The sequence below is a fragment of the Perna viridis genome, chromosome 2 (assembly GCF_037379345.1).
Source record: "Perna viridis isolate PV_CMFRI_1.1 ecotype Kerala chromosome 2, ASM3737934v1, whole genome shotgun sequence".
NCBI classification, from domain to species: domain Eukaryota; kingdom Metazoa; phylum Mollusca; class Bivalvia; order Mytilida; family Mytilidae; genus Perna; species Perna viridis.
The window spans coordinates 33,237,142-33,256,824 of record NC_142446.1 but is presented as its reverse complement, the minus strand read 5'-3'; the positions used below and the strand labels follow the sequence as shown (position 1 = coordinate 33,256,824).

The 19,683-nt window shown below is 31.7% G+C and overlaps 1 protein-coding gene across 1 annotated transcript; it reads right to left on the bottom strand.

Annotated features, from left to right (window-relative positions):
- Window positions 1-210: 210 nt before the first annotated feature.
- Window positions 211-19,527, bottom strand: LOC148624711 (importin subunit alpha-4-like). Its single transcript, XM_088567560.1, has 14 exons — window positions 19,369-19,527; window positions 16,574-16,618; window positions 16,121-16,284; window positions 15,338-15,433; window positions 14,271-14,356; window positions 13,294-13,380; window positions 11,384-11,598; window positions 10,588-10,719; window positions 8,578-8,706; window positions 8,286-8,390; window positions 7,540-7,611; window positions 5,976-6,138; window positions 4,549-4,640; window positions 211-3,236 (listed from the first exon to the last, which is right to left on the bottom strand). The coding sequence occupies exons 1-14, from the start codon at window positions 19,432-19,434 to the stop codon at window positions 3,141-3,143; spliced, it is 1,548 nt and encodes a 515-aa protein (XP_088423686.1). The 5' UTR covers window positions 19,435-19,527; the 3' UTR covers window positions 211-3,140.
- Window positions 19,528-19,683: the final 156 nt, after the last annotated feature.

The window sequence follows — 19,683 nt, the reverse complement described above, 5'->3', positions numbered from 1 at the left end:
TATCAAATCATGACTTCTGTATAACCAATTATAAAAAGTAAAAAGAAACACAAATTAGTTAGATAAATGCAAAATGAGTCAATTTAAACTGAAGAAATAAAACAAATTCCTTAGAACTTGATGACCTTTGAACTTGATGATACATAATTCTACAACCATGTACCAACAATACTTCATGACCATTGTTTGCAATTTTAATAATGAAAAATAAATCAAGTCATTTAATAAAAAAAAATAATGAAGAAACAAAAGTAAATGTTTCACTAATCAGCACAGCAATTTTAAATAGTCTGTATAAGAAAAACTTATATTCTGATATACATGCTTTATCGGAGATAAAAAAACAGAAGAGGCAATACTACTGATGTGTCATATAATCTGAGAACCTATACACACCTTACATTGATAGCTGTAAGAGCATATAAGTCAAAATCATAATGTCAGAATGTATTAAAAAACAAGACAATATTTTATGACAAGAATTATGCAAAACTGTAACTAAGTCGGAATCAAACCCAGTATTTATGATACAGTCCCATTTCACATAAAATTAATGAAAGACCATGGCTACTAGAAGAAAAGAAATAAAACGACTTGAATACATAACACATTGAAGGACAAAAATGTTAAAACTTCATGCACTACCAAAAATATGTTAGATTGACTGAAAGAAGAGAATAACATGTAGAGCACAAACATTCCAACAAACAAAAGAACTGAGTAGAATGAAGGCCGAATAAAAAAATTGTAATAAAAATAATGAGCATGGTTATAATTGAAAATGAAAATGAAATTCCTTGGGAGTATTTGCTAGCAAGGAATTTATACATATATATATTTATATACTCTCTAGAGAGTGAGTAAAAACAATAGGAACCATGTTACTGCTTCTTACCTAAAAAATAATGCTTGCAGAAAAAATATACTAAAAAGGGTTCACTTCATTATATAGTGAATACCCTGGTAATCAGAATGGCTGAAGAGATATCTATTGTTATTAAATATAAAAGGTTTCATTCAAATTTGTCAAGCTTTGAGTGTTATCAACTAAGAGGTAAAAATGAAACTTCAAAAATATTTCCAGATGTCCAAGTCAAAAAATTAATTGCACTGACTTACTTCAAAGCAAATTGAGCAAATTTTAATGAAAAATGTCACAGTTCTTTATCATCTCTTGCAATGAAAACCTGCAATCCTTATTGGCAAAAAAACAAAAAAGTAAAAAAATACTAGATCAAAGCCATTACCTTTCTACTTAAAGTTCAACATAGAATACAAGAAAGGGGAATGAAATAACAAGAGGCTCCCGGGAGCCTGAATTGCTCACCTGGTTAAAGTTTGTCATTCAAGGGTAATAAATTTAACAAGGAGATGTCCAATAATTTTGACTCAAGAAGACTTTGGTAGGACTTATCATAAGGATCATTTCAGCAAATAAAAGTTTCTCTCTATCTATTATAGGTTTCAAGATATTGGCTGAAAACTAAAAAAAAAATTTCTTCTTTCAAGGGCAATAACTCTTACAAGGAGTCACCTGACAACTTTGATCCCTGAAGACTTTTGAAAGCCTTATATTAAGGATCATTTCAACAACTGAAAGAGTTTGGCTAAACCTAACGGTTTTGAGATATATGTGAAAAACTACTGTCTGACTCCCATGTTATATTTTCAGTAATGGGGGCCATGTTTTTTGATGGATCAAAAATCCCCAAATCAGCTCTATGCAGTATATCACAAGGAACATTTATACCTAGTTTGGATTCAATTGGTCAATTGGTGTCAGAGGAGAAGATTTTTGAAAGAAATAACATTAAAAATAGCAAAATCGTTGAAAAAGGGCAATAACTCCAACGTGGCTTAACGGATTAAAACCAAAACTTGATCAGAGATAGATCTAATCATGCTGAACGCTTTTACCCCATCAGAATTTAGCTTAACATAAAGGTTATGGAGATATATGCGAGAAACTAGTGTCTGACCCCTATGTTCTATTTTAAGTAACGGCAGCCATGTTTTTTGACGAATCAAAAATCCCCAAATCAGTTCTATGCAGGATATCACAAGAAACATTTATACCAAGTTTGATTCTAATCAGTCAAGTAGTTTCAGAGGAGAAGAGTTTTGTACCATTGTTGACGACGACGACGACGACGCCAAGTGATGGCAATAGCTCACATGGCTTTTGGCCAGGTGAGCTAAAAATGGACATTATATAAGTGAAGTAGGATAACACAAACAGAATACCGGTATAGGCATGTCTAGTCTATTTAATGTGTTATCATCTATGGAAAAATTTGAATGAAGGTGATTTCGTAGTAATCTGTGTTAAAAATGTCCTTGAAGTAACTACGAGTGTTTTTTAACAGCTCTTTTCATGGTAGATAAAGAGCTACTAAACTAAAATTATACATTTGTCCTCAAGTTGTTGTGCTTCTGTAGCAAAATTAAATACTGTTCAAAAATGAAAAGTTTAAATATTGTGAAAACTCCACTTCTACATTAATACAAGCTGATAAATTTCCACTTAACAACATTTGGAGTTTGTTGCATACTTCCACAATGAAATGAAACAACAAAACCAAAACTCAGGAACAACATTTTTTTTTTAGTTTTAGACATAATGAATCAAATTGATGTTAAACATAGGGTACCATATTTCACAAGACATTTTTTTATAAATTTCTTGGAAGTAAATATTATACCAACTTTCTCTCGTATTTCACACACTATACCCTCTGGGTGCACTATTTCCCTCACACTAGGCAATAAGAAGTCTTTCACAGATGTTTAGCTTAAGACTTATCATTAATGCAAATGAAATCACTTTAAATTCAATACCATAAATATCTATCAAGTATGTAAACTTGTAAGCAGCACTAGATGACTGAACAAATTTCACATGGATTTGTTCAATAATCAACTTGTTATATATGTTGCAATGGAAACCTCAGATGGAGGCAAGCTAAGATTAGCAGACACCTCATAAAAGCAGAGAGGTCTCTGTCTCCTCCCAGCACCTCCTTAATTTCCATCAACTCTCTCTCTCTCCCTCTTGCGACTGTATCGATGAAGGAAAAGTAGTCCATATTTCACCATTAAAGCACGTAGGACAGATAACTGTCCTGAAATGTGGAACTCTGTCAGAACTTGAAGCCATCTTGAGGAACTTGAGAGTTGGGGTCGAACTGGAAAGCATTGTTCTGTGTTTCTGGGGCCAGGTTAGGATCTTCTTCAATCTAAAATAAGAAAAAAAAAAACAAAAAAAAAAACTTCATATCTCTGCTGTGGTCATTAAGAAAGTAGGTATAACTTGAACATATTAACACAAATCATTGATACACCTGATAACCTCCTGTTTTTCTTAGCTTCAAAGGGTAAAAGTACCTGGTGCCACCTCTTGATTGAAGGCACGTAAGCACAGTAATAGCTTAGTACGGTATAGCGGGATATTTTCACAAGGTTCTAATTTTTACTATATTTGTGAGAATCAAGGAATCATGACAATAAGCTCCCCAATTTTAAATTTAGACATTTCAGAGTGATCTCATGTAATCTGTATCAATGTAAACAAAAAAATATAAGACTGGGAAAATATAATACCCTATTCATAAAGCGAATCACAAAAATTGGCCGTTATATGGTACTTCATTGCTGGTCTGTTTCACTATCATTTATTTCATCCCCTCATTTTATTTAATGTATAATTCTAGATCAGATGGTGAAGCTCAATCAAGCTAATGAGAGCTACACAAAGATTTGTCCTAAATTATTTCCTAAGAAAAAGCCCATATTACAGCAGCAATCAGAGAAAAATCATGTCCAATCATTAGTAGGTGCGCTTATATTCCTACTTCATAATACCCCATAAAAATCACATGTGCTAATGGGCCGCTTGAAAAAAAAAAAAAAAAAAAAAAATCAAAATAACAATTTAACTTTACCCAGCTAAAAAATTACAAACCCCATAAAATTAAATCCCCATTTTCAAAATGATTTTTTAACTGTTATTAAAATTCAATTGTTTAGAATTTTTGTTAAGCTTACATCACCACCTTCAAATTAAATGATTTATTTCATTAGCTAGGACACACAGTTGATCCCTGCTTCAAACCACGAATTTGAGCTATCACAAGTGATTTTGTAAACCTAACAAAAATGCACTTTACATTCAAATTATAGAACAAATCCCACTATCATCATCTCTGACAATCTGATAATTTAGTCCTTGTTTAAAGTGTGTTACAGTATAAGACCAGTCATGAAAGTTGAGATGAGCCAGATGCACTGTTGTAGAAAATATAGAAAAATGTAGGTTTCCACATGACGAAACTACATACGATTATCAACTTCACAGCAGTCTACCATCTGATCTTAAAATACTTTCCAGAATCCTAGTTTTTTTTTCTAACCAAATGGAAGGTGGAACATAACAAAAAACTTTGCACGTCAAACCAAATTTCACTTGCCACAGGTGACAGATAAATGAAATCCTAAAACACTAATTTGCATATTTTGTTTATATTTCACCACATGCATAAAAATACTTACATCTTCAGAGAAATACTGATCTATAATTTCATAAGCTAGTTTATAAATATCATCATTATCGTGAGTTTGTAGTGCTTCTATTTTATCTAAACCTACAAAATAAAGAAATATTATTGTCAAAGCAAGCATCTGAAGTTGTCAAGCACAAATGCAAATGTGTGTTACATTTATATAAGTATAATTTCAATGTTTGCTCTTCCTTAAAAAATTAACAGCTACAATAAAGAACTTGTTAAGTCACACCCCATAAGTATATCAACTCCATTTCATAAGCAATTAATTTTACACAAGTTTTTTGGACAAGTAAAGTCATGATAATCAACAGAAAATTTCTTCTAAATAGATTTTTTATAGTATAAAAATGTGAAAGTTACATTCCCAATATAAAAAAAAAAACTTGAAAAAAAATGTCGTCAGAACACATTGAAACCTGTCTAAATCAGACATAATTCAAAGTATCTTATATAAATTTAAGTATATTTAGAATCTTGATAAACTGAACACCTGTCTAAAACTGATATAATTCAAAGTCTGTTATATCAATTTAAGTGTATTTAGACCCTTGGTAAACTGAACACCTGTCTAAACCAAACCAATTATAAAATGACAAGAAAGTACAGTTTAAATATTGTAAATATGTTGAATCTTTTGTCTTTTAAGTCCAATAACTGGGAAACTAAATGTTTGGGAGAAACGTGAAAACAAAAGTAAAATTTCTGGTTTCAGGACACCTTTTTCTTCCTAAAATTAGAGAGAGTATGGCTGAAATTAATCAGAAATATAAAGGCTTTTATAACTCCTGGCCTAATTGACAAATTTCATTCACGACCATTTTTCACATAAATAGCCAGTTTGATTGTGATTGATCAAGTGAACCCCTGAAAGGACTGTTAGATTCAACGAGTCAAACTCTTACAAGTATACAATCATCAATTAAGAAACAGTTGTAATAATCACACCTATAGTAGTATAGACACTGTGAAGTAATAAGTACATTTTTGACAACTAATATGGAAGTAAAAAATTATGTTTCTTCCAAATTGAAAAGTAGCACATGCATCAATCATCCTGGCTGATTCTCACACAACACAGTATGTGAATATACTTTATAAACTAGAAAAACTGTGAGCAATGCTCACTAACCATTTACATCCACTTCCCAATTTGATAACATGTATCTTTTAACCTCATTGATCTCGATAGAAATCTAAAATATGAGAAGCACAATGATTCATGTATCACTATTTACCTCCCACTATGCAAGCTGGATGGATATTCATGAACAAGATAAAATACCCTACATTAATATTAACACTAAGATAAATATTTTTACTTGTATTTCTTAACACAGGATTATACTTGTATGAATGCAATATATAATTCGGACATAAAGCACAGAAAATAGTGCCCAAAATTATAAATCATACCTTGACATTCCTCTATCAGCTGACAGATTTTTTCTACTTCATTTCCTGCCATTTTCAGAATATTATTTATTCCATCTAAAACAACATTCACTACTTGAGTGTCTTTCACAGATAGTAAGTCACAGAATGGAGGAATAACACCATTTTCTACAACAAATGCAACCTGAAAAGATAAAAACACCTAACATTAAACACAATTTTTTTTCAATAACATTTCAAATAAACCTCCTTCAAGTACACAGAAGAAATTGAAATATATATACTTTTCATATAGTAAGGGCTCATAAATTATAAACCCATCTATGGGACTATTTATTCATTATAAATATGCAAATTAATATCCTGTACATGTAGGAAAAGAAGACACAACCACTATGGAGTTGTTTTTTTGTTTTTTAATGACAAAGACAATGCATTTGTACTGAAAACCATTAATGTTTATTTTCTTTTTTTCTTTCATAAAATATGTTGTACTAAGTCTCTGTCAATAGTCTGGCACATATAAAATTTACTTCCAATTTTTTTTTCTTGAATAACCGTATTTCACAGAATCACAATAAATAATTTTTTTTTTATCTAAGATCTATAGCAGGCTATACTGAGCTGTATAAGGGGATTGACTGATTGTTGGGGTTTAACACCCAAGCAGCAATATCTCAGCTTAATCCAGGCAATTAACACGAAATGGATGATAAAATGAACACGAAATGATGTGATTCTTGGAGAGAGCAGACAGCTGATAGTGACAACAAGCAGGTACACCCAGCTGTTTGAATAACATCAGCTGAACTACTAGCCTCTATGGTTATGATATGCCAAGGACGTAAGTTTAACAACATATTCAATTATACCCACTTTTACAAAGATGAAGACCAGATACCATTAACAGTTTCAGTTAGTTAATGAAAAAACAGTCAGTAATGACAGAATTTGTGCAGTGGATCCCATAGATTATTATTCACACAAAGAAGTGCTTTATGTAGAACATTACATCGAGTGTATTTTTATCTTGTCATCGTTAGTGCCATTCCTAATAAAATATATTCAGAAAACTTCTTTCTCCATTTACTTTAACTGAGAGATACTTTAGATAAGGTTTAACTGTACTTACAAGAAATCAATCAGTACTCATAGCTATTTTTAAACATAAACATTACCTGTTTCCTACAAGAGTATACACTACCGAAAAATCATAGCGATTTTTATAATTTACACATAATGCAAATATGTTACCTGTGTCTATACCTGTACAGTGCACAAATTAATATATTGCAAAAAAGACAACAATACACGTTTGCTGGTAAATATTTATTCACATGAAAATTGCGACATAATGTATATACCCTTCTTTTAAAAAAAATAATGAAAAAAGGTGTCCATCGGCCAATTGAAATATATCGGACAAAGGGATATTTGTCATTAAAATTTTGAAATCCAATTTGCCAGAATCTCTGCACCTTAAATATGAATCTACCTAATGTGCTAATAATTCACTTGGTATCCTAGCAAAATTAGTATAAAAATTCATTTCAATCTATTTCAAATTGCTATAAGGACCACTTACTTGTTCTTTTCTTCCACTTATGGTTAAATTACTGATGGCCCAAGCAGCTTCTTTCTTTGTTTGGAAATCACCCTGATAATATACAAACAATCTCATTTAAACCTTAGCAATAAAAAAGTCTTACCTGAGAAATAAAGCAGAGTTTTGTAAGGATATCCAATACTGATCATGTCCATGGCTGAGTGAACAAGTCATTTGTTACAGTACATGTACTACAGGTATTGATACCTTAGTAAAGCATCAATAGCAATACAATTATACAAGTTGTTAATTTTTGTTGTTGTTGTTGTCCTCAAGGATTGAAGTAACTGATAAAATAATCTGCTAATGCAAATGAACACGTTTATCTTCATATAAAGTTCCATCAATACAGGATTTGTGCTTAAAAGATTCTGAACATGTAAACTTATGTCAAATCCATTTATTTGATTATCTCCCTTTACAAGCAACGCCTAGTAATATCATCTTTCATGTACACCAATATATGATGCCTTAACTTTACACAAATCCATAGAATTGTTTAGAGAAAGAGAAGCATGTTGGTTAATTAAAAACCCTAATACTGTATATAAACAGATTTAATTAACCGTGCGGCTAATAGATCCAAGTCGTGACTTCCATGCATACAGTTTATATTTGCATTTTATGATGACTTTTTAGAACTAATATATTGAATCAATTGAATTTCTTTAGAAATAACACAATCAGGCCTGTCAATAAAAATAAAAATTGTATTCTATACTTACTCTAACTAAATGATGGATAATCAAGGGAATTAATCCAGCATCTATAACAGCTTGAACTTGATTTTGGTTACCTGCTGTGATGTTTGATAAAAACCACACTGCTTCCTGTTAAAAAATAATTAAGCAAGTAAAGTAAAACTTCAAGTCAAAGAATCATTGTTCACAGTGTAACAATCTTTGTAAAATTCTATTTTTTTTCTACAATGATTTCTTTTTGTAATGTAGAAATATGCATAAAATGATCAGTTTGATACTAACAATTTGACAATTCAAATGTATCCTCTTTCCTAACCTTATTTATCTTTTCCTTTGGATGCGTCAACAGAGATGGAAAATGAGAAAGGGCATCACATGCTAATACTACTTGTGTCTGTTCATCTGTACCTGTAACAATGTTACCCACTGCTCGTAGAGCTGCTGTCTGCAAAAAAAAAAAAGCCTGAATATGTATGACTCAAATTTTATGGCATAAAATAAAATGAAGCAAAAAAAGAAGTTCATACACATTATTTCTGGTTTAATCAGAAATTATGCAGGAGCACTTCTTTTGGATGTTAACAGTTTTTGGTGATAAAGTTTGAAAAGTGTGGAAGTACAAGTACCCTATTGTAATTGAGTGATTTTTAAAATGCTAAAAAATGCACTTGATTCATTTCTCAATCTAAATCCTTTCATCAAAAGTAGAGATGTATTTCAGCCATATCAGACTGAAGGAGATTCTATATGTATCTGATATGAAATTATGTAAATGCATTTTGTAAAAAAGTGACTGACAAAGACAAGTACATATTAACTTGTTTTGCTAATTATCTTTTAATTAATCTTGCACTTTTCAGTAGACCTTAGACAATATGGTCTGACAGCTTTTAGAGAAAAGTGCATATCAAGCTGTGCATACAAATCTTTGTAAACACATTACAATTTGTCAAAGAATATCATTTTAAACAAAGTCTTTTAGTGAAAGGATTCATGGGCTATACTTGTAACATATATTCTCACCTACAAGTCAGATTTTTTGGATAGAATTTTAACTGCTTGGAAGGGTTCCAACTTATATATGAGATCCAGCTTATGAACTAAAATTTTCAGCTTGAAAATGTCAACAGCTTAATAACTGACATGAGCATGACACCAACTTTGAAAAGACAGACAGGCGTGGTTTACCCCAATAATTAAAGGTAGCCTGTTTAAATTGTAAACGTCAGTTTTAGGAAGACTGTCTTAATCTTCTATCTTTTACAGCCAGAATATCATGTAGTAAAAGAATATTTACTGTCTTTATTTTGCCACAATACTGGCCCTTTTGTTTATATTTTTCCCAGTCATCCATTCTATGTATTGATTCTTACCTGTGTATACTCTTATAGTCAAAAACTGACAGGTGTAATAAATATGCCCCAAAATAACATACCATAATTTGTGACAAAAGTAATAAATATTATAGTTGGTTATGACAATTCTTTTTATGAGTTTATTTTTCCTTCAAATAAAACTTTGTAACTTACTGAAATATCTTGAAAAATGAGTTGTTAGAGTTATCAAAAACTTTCTGTTTTATTCCTTGTTCCCTATATTTATGACTTTAATTTATGTTATTGTTGTGCCAAATTAGAAAGAATGAAAAAAAAATTCACACGGCTTGTCAATAATTTAACTACTTATTACTGTAAAAATAACTCAGGCCTGTAATTATTCATTTCAACATTTATTGAAATTATAAAAACAAACAGGTATATAAACTCATTGTAATTAACGAATTTCAGCAATGCAGCTGTCAGAAATCAGTCCATTTTATAAGCAGGTCTAGGTTCCAGAAATTTCAAATTGAAAAGGGAGGTCCAACTTGTAGGCGAATCGACTAATACATAAGTATTATGGTAGGTGATATGGGTTTTTCTTTCAATGTATCCAGATTTATCATTCTCTAGCAGGACAATTACAACAATTTGAAAAAAAGCAATACCACTTTCTATGAAAATCTAGCTAGACTATTAAGGTACTTTTAAATGGGGTCTCTAGGTAGTAACCTATATAATACCGATGTTTCCTACACCATCATAACTGAACGCATGTGTGAATCTGTGAACACAGTGTAGTATCACACTAATTAGTTAAATCAGTCATCATGGCCCTAGACCTGCTTCATCAAGTGTAGAGCAAATGCTTAAGAGTACTGGATGCATTTTAGCAATTAACAGTTTCCCATAATTCCCAGTTCCAGTACTGTAGCACCTGTCATATTCTTACATGTATATGTTCTTGTAAATATACAGAACTGTGAAATATAAATCAATGTTCCTACCTGAACTTTAACATCAGGATGACTAAGTAAAGGAACTAAGAAAGGTACGACACTAGAATCAATAACCATCTGTATCTGCTCATTACCACCGTCTGTCAGATAGGATAATGCCCAAACTGTGTCGACTAAAATCTGCCAAGATAAAAAAACTAATTCGGTAAATATAGAAATCAATGCAAATCTGCAAATTTTTAACACTGTACAAATTAAACTCCTGCACTGTCAAGAATAATCCCATTTCTCAACCGACAGAATTCACAACAAAATAATTCATAAATCATTGTGGAAGAGTATTGTTCCTAGGGGACCAAAGTTGGAGGTTTCTGAGATTTAAATAAACCATGATGCAACTTCGAATACCAAAGTAAAACTTCTTTTGATAACCCAGATGATCTACTCAATCTATTCTACAAATGAAATAATTCTTTATATTAAATAAAATTTGACAATTCAAAAAAAAAAAAAAAAATGCATCTATTTGTTATAAATAAAGCACATTCATGATATTGAGATAACCTGTCACTTACATAATGTGCAAATAAAAAAATTACAAACACCGCAAAAGCTTCAAAACAAATAATGTGAGGAAATGTTTACCTCATTAAATAATCCTATATGCATATTGTATAAAAGTGACTGACAGAAACAAATAGAAGAAAACTTGCTCTGCTAATTAACTTTTAATTAATCTAGCACTAATCAGAGAATCTTAAGACTATAAACAGTCTCAGACCAGAACAGAAAAGTGCAGGTACAACAGTTTTTAACAAACTCATCCCGTACAACAATTACTTACATTTATATCTGTGTGGTGAATTAATTGTTGAAGAGCTGGTAAAATCTCTTGAATTGTGTCTAATGGCGGTGGTGGTTCTTTATTCCTACATAGATTAACAATTACCCATGCTACGTTTCTTAGGAAAGGTAAAGGGATACTAGGATTTATAAATGCTAGAAGTGGTTTAACAGCTCCTTCTTTTATCACATAGTCTCTGCATTCTGGTCCATCACCTGTAAACAGAAAGAAGAAAATGAGCTGAAGTGGCTCATATGTGGTTGCCCAACCCAGGGTCTTAGTGAAATCCAGTTAATTTTCAAGACAACAGCTATCTCCAACTATATTTTCTTCAAATGACCAAGTTTTATTCAATTGTTTTAAGAAGCAGTCTATACAAATCAGAGAGAAGGTGATTCATGCATGTCAAAAACCCACCGAATTCAGTCTTCACAAACCATTATAGATCACAAAACCAGTCTTACTTTTTCATTTGGGGGTTGCACCTTTGTGATAAATTTTATACAGATTGTACATGAAATTAGTACTATGTAAGAGTTATCGTTCTTGATTTTGTTTGATTTGGTTGATTTATGTGGGAAATTTACCAGTAAGTGTATTTTTCTCAAAAGTACAGATGTAAATACAGGAAGGACTATTGTCACATAAAAATATAGCATATGTAGACTAAAAAAGCATCTTCTGATCCATGGGTTTTTATACACCATGAATTACTTTACCATGGGCAGTGTTTGATTTTTAAAAGGACTGGTACTTAAAGTTACCCATAACTCAGGCCACATTTTTTTTTAATTCGTTGATTTATGGATCCCTCGACCCGATTTTTTCCACAAGAAGAAAAAATACGTAATTGGAATTTCAGTTTTACAACATTATTCTTACTGCCACTGACTACCAAAAAAAATTGGTAGTAGTTTTTTAAAGAGGCCAAAAGAAAGGTCTAATTTAAAAAGAAAATGATTTAAAAATGAATAAATGTTTTCATTTGTCTTTAATAGGAATGTAGAAAAGTCTTCTGATTATGAAGGTTTTAATTAAGAACATCAAACCAATTTTTTTAAGACTAGCATAACTGAACTATACTTCAAATACCAATACTTCTTAGTAAAACAATGTAACAGTTATTTAGAGTTTTGCAAAACCAAATACATTTAAATTTCATTGCTGACTCTATAATTGAATACATGTATGTTCCTTGTTTATCACATATTCAAATGAGACACCTTACTGACCTGTAAATAACCTTTAATACAATACATAAACATAAATTACATCATTTTACATGAAAAGCTGTATTCCAAAATGACATAATAGAAATAATAGAAAGAATAATCTGTTTGTTTGATAACTTAAATCTATGTATTTATTAAAACCTCTAAGACCTAAGGGTCACCAAAAATAACAAAATAAAGCAGAGACTCTGGAATTCATTAAAAAAAAAAACCAAAAAATTCAACACCAACCAGGATAATTTTAGTGTAGTTCTAGGATAAGTCCTATCATAATACACTTCCTATCAAGCATCACTCAAAATGACAGAAACCTGAGTTACTAGAGTACTAAATACAGAAGCTAAGGGAACTACTGAAAATAGTCAAGTGCATGGATAGAAATAAGTGTTGGCCCACTTACTTGACAAAGTTACAAATAACAGTAAAATGCATTTCGAACTAATAAACTCTTATTTTTTTTACATTCTAGCAAATTTGGAGACAGGTTTCTACAATTTGAAGGCAGGTTCATAGTAGCTTTAACTTTTCTATGTGGCAGTCTTAAGATCAAAGTTTCAAACCCCGCTTGGATCCCTCTTTCATCTTCTCATTGAATGTTGTTTTAAAAAGAATCAGTTTAAGAACTAGTAAAGAATTGACAAAAAGACTTAATCCTTCTTTAAATGAATAATACATTACCAATTATATTTCCTAAAGCCCAGACTGCCTGCTCACAAACATTTTGATGTGGAGATGATAAAAGTCTTAAAAACAAAGGTACTGCTCCTGCAAAGAAAAGAGATAATTCAATGAATGACTTCACATAAAGTTTTAAAGTAAACTAGTGATGGCCCAAAGTCTAGGGTCCTCAATTTCTGATCTTTAACCTTTGCAAAATTCATTCACCTGAGTCCTGGACATTCCAAGCCTTTTAGCTGACACTTTATTGATATTTCAAATTTTTTTCCTATAGTAGATTTCAGTGGAACTTGAAAAAAGGCCTGTGGTCAATTTCACAGAAAAATTGTTAGTGTAAAATCAGTTATAAGTTGTAATGTTACAATATTTTCATGTATTATGTTGATAATACTTACAACTAATTTTACACTCAAGATTAAAAAAAAAAAGGATGCTGGACCTTCCTCTCTTGAAAATATATTTGGACTCCCTGTAAAACACTTGTGTGAATACCAAGCACAAAACTTTTCAAAATGAACAAAAAAAAAAAAAAATTCTTGTAACTCTTCTCCATATTACCTGATAAGCCAGAGATTTCAATGTAACATACCCAGAAATGGTCTGAATTGTTCCTCTGTTTATGTTCATCGCCTGAATATAGCTGAAATATTGCTGCTCAGGCGCTAAACCCCAACAATCAATCAATCCTCTGTTTATGAGATGCATGACACAAAATTGTTTTAATGAAATTAATAAAATCGTTTTCATATTTATCTTTGGAGAAAAAGACTGTTTTCCTGTGATAAAACAGACAGATTCTAGCATTTCTTTTTCAGTACCTGTACTTGATAGAAATAATTACAACATAATTTTAGAAGGTGCCTTTCCTACACAACTGCTGAAGTCTATAGCAAAAATGAAAGAGCAGTTGAACTACAGGTCGTTTGTCTTTCAATCAAAACTTTGTAATATTTTTGTTAGCAATTTACAATATGTACCTGCATTCACCACTGCTTGTGTTTGTCTGGAGGTGCCAGATGCTATGTTTGTTAAAGCCCAAGCAGCTTCAAATTGCAAAGATGGACTGAAAAATGAAAAAAAATACATTCATTAAATACATGTAGTACACCATAATATATGTTATCTTATCCATATTTTGAGGAATTGGCTCCGAGCATCTTACCTAATATTTTTTCTCACTCTGTATGGTAGCTAATTATACTGACAATGTGACTATACTTTGACTTCTACAAGAAAGCCACTGACAAGGAAGTAAGAATATATAAAACTTAAGATAGTTGAACTACATGTACATGTCATAACAACCTAAAGCGATTTACATCAACCAGTATAATAGATACAGACCTGTTTATCCCATATCAATTACCTCAGTAGTTTGCATATCAAGTAGTCAGTAGTTTTGCCACGTTCTCACTAGTTCTTGAAATTTTCATATATTCCAACAAAAAGGGCACCTTTATGCATATAATGCACTTGTTTTCTTCACTTAATTTAATAAGGCCTTTTATGTTTAAAAAATAATTTTTTGTTCAAGCATCCCTGATGTACTTATCTTCTATATTTTCATAGCAAAACCTGTTAAAACATGCTTCCTTTTCTGATCAAGTCTTCTAAGCGCTTGACACTATAACAATTAACCATTTCATTCAAGCGCTCTATAGACCTTGTTTAAATGTAAGATTTAATGAAGAAACGAATTTATTTTTTTAACATCAGGGAACAGTAATTTCAACAGTACAAATCGTAAATCGCATGTTTCGGCCAATTTTTGTAGAAATTATGGCGAAATCGTAAATATAAACACCTCTGTAGATAACATATGCAGTGTTAGTAAAGTTGTCCTGCTAGCAGGGTAGATGATTATTACTATATAACAAAAACGAATTATCATTAGCCAGTTGTCTTTAGAAGTGCCAGAATTGTTCTTCTGACATCAAAATTATACAAATACAATTCATTTTTCATTTATCTGAATGTCAGTTGTAACTGTACATGACACTAGGACAACCTTTCATGTCAACCCAAGTACTGTATATTAACTTACTTATCATCCTTTAGCAAACAGTTGACAAGAATAGGTAAAATTCCTGATGAGATCAAATCATCAATAGGTGGATTTCTGTCACTAGATAATAGCTTTCTGAAGAAAAGAAGTATGTTCTGTACAATGCTAATATAACCAATCATAACATCACACTTTTTTTATACTTGATAGCAAATGATAGAAAAATCAGCATGATACCATTCTAAACTTTGATGTAAATTGATGGTCAATAGCAGCAGTAAGTTGGGCTTTATCAATTATCCTAGATTTATTTCATAAATCATCTGACAAACCTTAAAACTCAGATCAGGAGATTAAGAATATTTGGACAAAAGTTTAGGCCTCATAACAGGAGGTTATTTGATAAGTACATTTTCAGCTCAAAAAATAAGACTAATATTTTGATAGTTTTTTGGCAGGGCTGGCTAATTTTAGCGAAAATCTATATAGCCATACAGTAAATATATTGAAAAATTGTATTCAGGACTAGCTGGAATTTGAGTGTTTCCTACCCTGTTAACAATATCTGATAATCATACATGTCAAGGCAAGTGAAATTTGACACAGGGAAAGATAGATCTGACAGTTTTTTTATATTCATTTTAATCATAGAAAATGCACCAGAAACAGTATAATTCTTTAGAAAATTCTGGAACCCTGCATGAATTGTTCGACGTTCATCTGGATATTTACATACACAAAATACTACTCCACAAAAATTTATTAACTCACTTAATTACCTTTGCAAGTAAAAAATTTCCTTAAAATATAACACACTCCTACCTTGCAGCCTGTACAGCACTGAGTTGTACACCAGGCTCTTCACTAGCAGCATTTTCAACAATGGTCTTTAGGGACTGGTTTGGAAGCTTCTCAATTTCATCTGAATCTGTGCTGTCTTGGGCAGGCACGTTCCTTCTTTTCAACACATGCTGCTCTCTTTTGTTCTGTAAAGAAGTTCAGCCATATAATTGGCATATATACCAAATACTGAAGGAGGCAGAACATGAAATTCTCCTTTTTATTATAAATTTATATTTAAAGAAACATAAGTAAAGTTCTTAATTGTTTCACATTATTAATTCAAATTATCTGAAACTAGAATGAAAATAAAACATACATTAACTAAGGACGAAACTGAAACTAGAACAGAATCAGATAAGACTGATGATACCTGAAGTTATAGATTATTGACCATTAAACCACGCTTTAAAATTGCATATAATCAATGTTTACCTTTCTCAGTTCTATGGTGACTTCTTGGCGTCTTCTTCGCATTTCCTATGAGTAAAGAAACACCAGTCCATTAATAATAAAATCATAGCATATTGATTAGGGTTTTCTTTTTACATTAAACAAAAGAAATTCTCACTAATTTTCTTCTTTCCACTTTTTTCAAAATCTTCTGCATAAACTAGAAGTCTGAAACCCTGGGCTGGTAATATATATGAAAGAGTAATCAAGGGAACCAAGGTTATAGCGGTAATCAAAAGAATGTAATCCAGGGACAAAGACCAGACATGGAAAACAGACATACACAACAAAGAACATAAAGTAACTAAAATCATACATACAAAGTAACAAAAGTAAATGAGCAACTCTGACTCCACTAAAAACTGGGAGCATGGACCAGGTGCACCGGTAGGGTAAGCTTCCTCTGCTTTTCTAGAGACACCTGCCGAGTTGCTCATAAAAAGTCAAGTCCGGGGTAGACGATTTAAGAGGAAAGGAAAACTATGACCCGTTGAATAAATCAGTTTTCGTGGTGCTGATGGATACACCATAACGATCCACGAGTTCATGATGACGACCATAAAACTTCTGTAGTGATGACTTCAATCTTGTAGCAACATAACCCTGTTCCAGAAGCCTAGTTGTCAGAGTTCTAGCGCGATACAAAAAGTCTGTGTAGTTTCGGCAAGCTCTGGCATAACGTATGAGTTGTGATATGAACACTTAATATGCAGGAGCCGAAGGGATGTTGCCACAGAAGAAAGGAAAGTTGACAATTCTAAATGAAAAGTCATCACATTTGTCTTAAAGTTTGGTCAATAGTTTTCCTATACCATCTATTTCTAAGTGTAGGTCAAGATATGAGGCTGACTTCACCGTGTCTGTAGTATCCTTTATCTCAAGTTCTTTTGGGTAGATGCGATGTATCTAATCCCCAAAATTAGGATTGTTTAAAGATAATACGTCATCTATATAGCGGAAACAGAGATTGAAGGATCTAGCCAAAAAAGTCTCAAAATTAATTTTAATTCTAATTATTTATTGGTATAAAATCCAAATAATAGGATTACAACCAGATACAGTACAGGACAAGCACAAAATACATAATTCAATGTAAAAACACACGAAAAAATTACTAGACTTGTTATAAGAAAGCTTACCATGAAGACTGAAAAAAGATCTTATACCAGAAGACATATGTAGTCATTTACAAATAGATATAACATGAACTCTTAAGTAGTAGTAAAAGCACTTGACTATGTTGAAGCCAAATAATGATAAATTCTATTTTATATAACCATCTATTAAGTCAAGTTATGTTAGTAGAACTAAAAACAGAGACTTAAGATGGAAAAAAAAGTTATTGAACTGTTTATATGTGAAATCTCACAAGACTAGAGTGGGTGAAGCTTGTTACCTGGTACGGAATGGAATAGATACATTTTATAAGACTGGAATCTTATAGAATATTTATACACAGTGTGGGAAACCATTTTTCCCCCAACCTGCCATTCTGGCTCGTGGAATATTGATCTGGCTAGCCATATTCCCTCCCAATGAAGTTTTTCATGTACTTTACGGTAACAAACTAAGTACTTCATTTCTGCACTCATATTTTAAAAATAAAATTATATTTCAACAGATTCATCATTATAAAACAAGAAAATGTTGATCATTTGCTTCTTCTTCATTTATATTTTGACAATAAACAACTAATTTGCAAGGTAATATATCTTAAATTACCAAGATAATTTTCTTTGAATACTAATACAAGATCGGGACCGTCACATAGGTTTTGCCACATCCTGTTTACCGGAAATTAAAATGGCAGATCGTAAACAAAGCTTTACAAGTCAACAAATTTGTGCACAGTCCTTTCCTTCAAAATTCTCAATGACTGACCAGAATAATAGAGGACTGTATAGGATTCAACGAACCCAAAACATTAAAAGTACATATCATTTCACTAGCCCAAACCAATTTCTATTAGCCCTGGGCTTGGGGCTAGCACCTAAAATGCGAACACTGTGTGCATATCATGCCAATATTCACTCGACATACTCAAGCTAAACTTCTTAAAATGTAGGGGAATATATATTTAATGTATGATGTTAAGGGATGTTTTATTAAATAACCTCACATTTTGACTAAACAAAAAATGGAAATATCCAATGAAAACATGAAAGATAAACATAAAATGTGTGGTGTTATGTTATAGAACTAGCAGTCACCATTTCAACCTGATTAGAAGTGTGATATTGCTAAATATTCAAACTATTAAAATGGTATATCGTTCTGACCCAAGCTATACATATCAATATCCGAATAAGAGGAGGGTTGCAGGGTCAGATGAAATTCAGACTTAGTTAGGTCTAATTATGCAATAAATGACCAGTAAGTGTAGATCTACACATTATTCAAGAGAACATGCATCTTAAATTTCATGTATGCTTTATCTTAAACATAAGACAGACAACAGTGTAGGTAAAACATGATAGATCTGCGAAGTCCTGAGCTAGGAGCAGTTACTGAATCAAAGTAAATGAAAAGTATTCGTTAGTTCGTGGTATCAGGATTATCTTTGTTCTACAGGCGACTCACATCCTGAAGTGAAGCTAATGGGAAAAACTAAACATCAACAAATGACAACAGCGCAGTTGAATCTCCATATTGCAAGTGTATACTATAGTTGTCTTTGATGGCCGATTTGGAAGAAAGCACATGTTAGACCGTTCGTCAGTTATATCATTGACTAAATCTTATAAACGAGAAATGACAATCTTAAATAACGAATTCACCTCGGCATCTTTGCCTTTGTTTTTGAATTGCTGTGATCTCCCCTTCTGATCAACGTTATCTGTCATTTTTTAACTTTCGTAGGAAGCAGTAAAACCGTTTCTTTTCAATGAATCAAAATGCCGGCCCCTGTAACTGAATCATTCCTTGATTCTCTGTTTCAGTAACTTTGATTGGACAACAGCTTATTTGACGTAATTACGTCCTTTTTGGGTTTTATTACAATCAAAGAGAGTTTTTAATGTTTTGCCAGTGATAATGACGTTTCTAAAAGAAATTGCAATGTCTTTTCATTTCAAACATATTTAAACAATGCC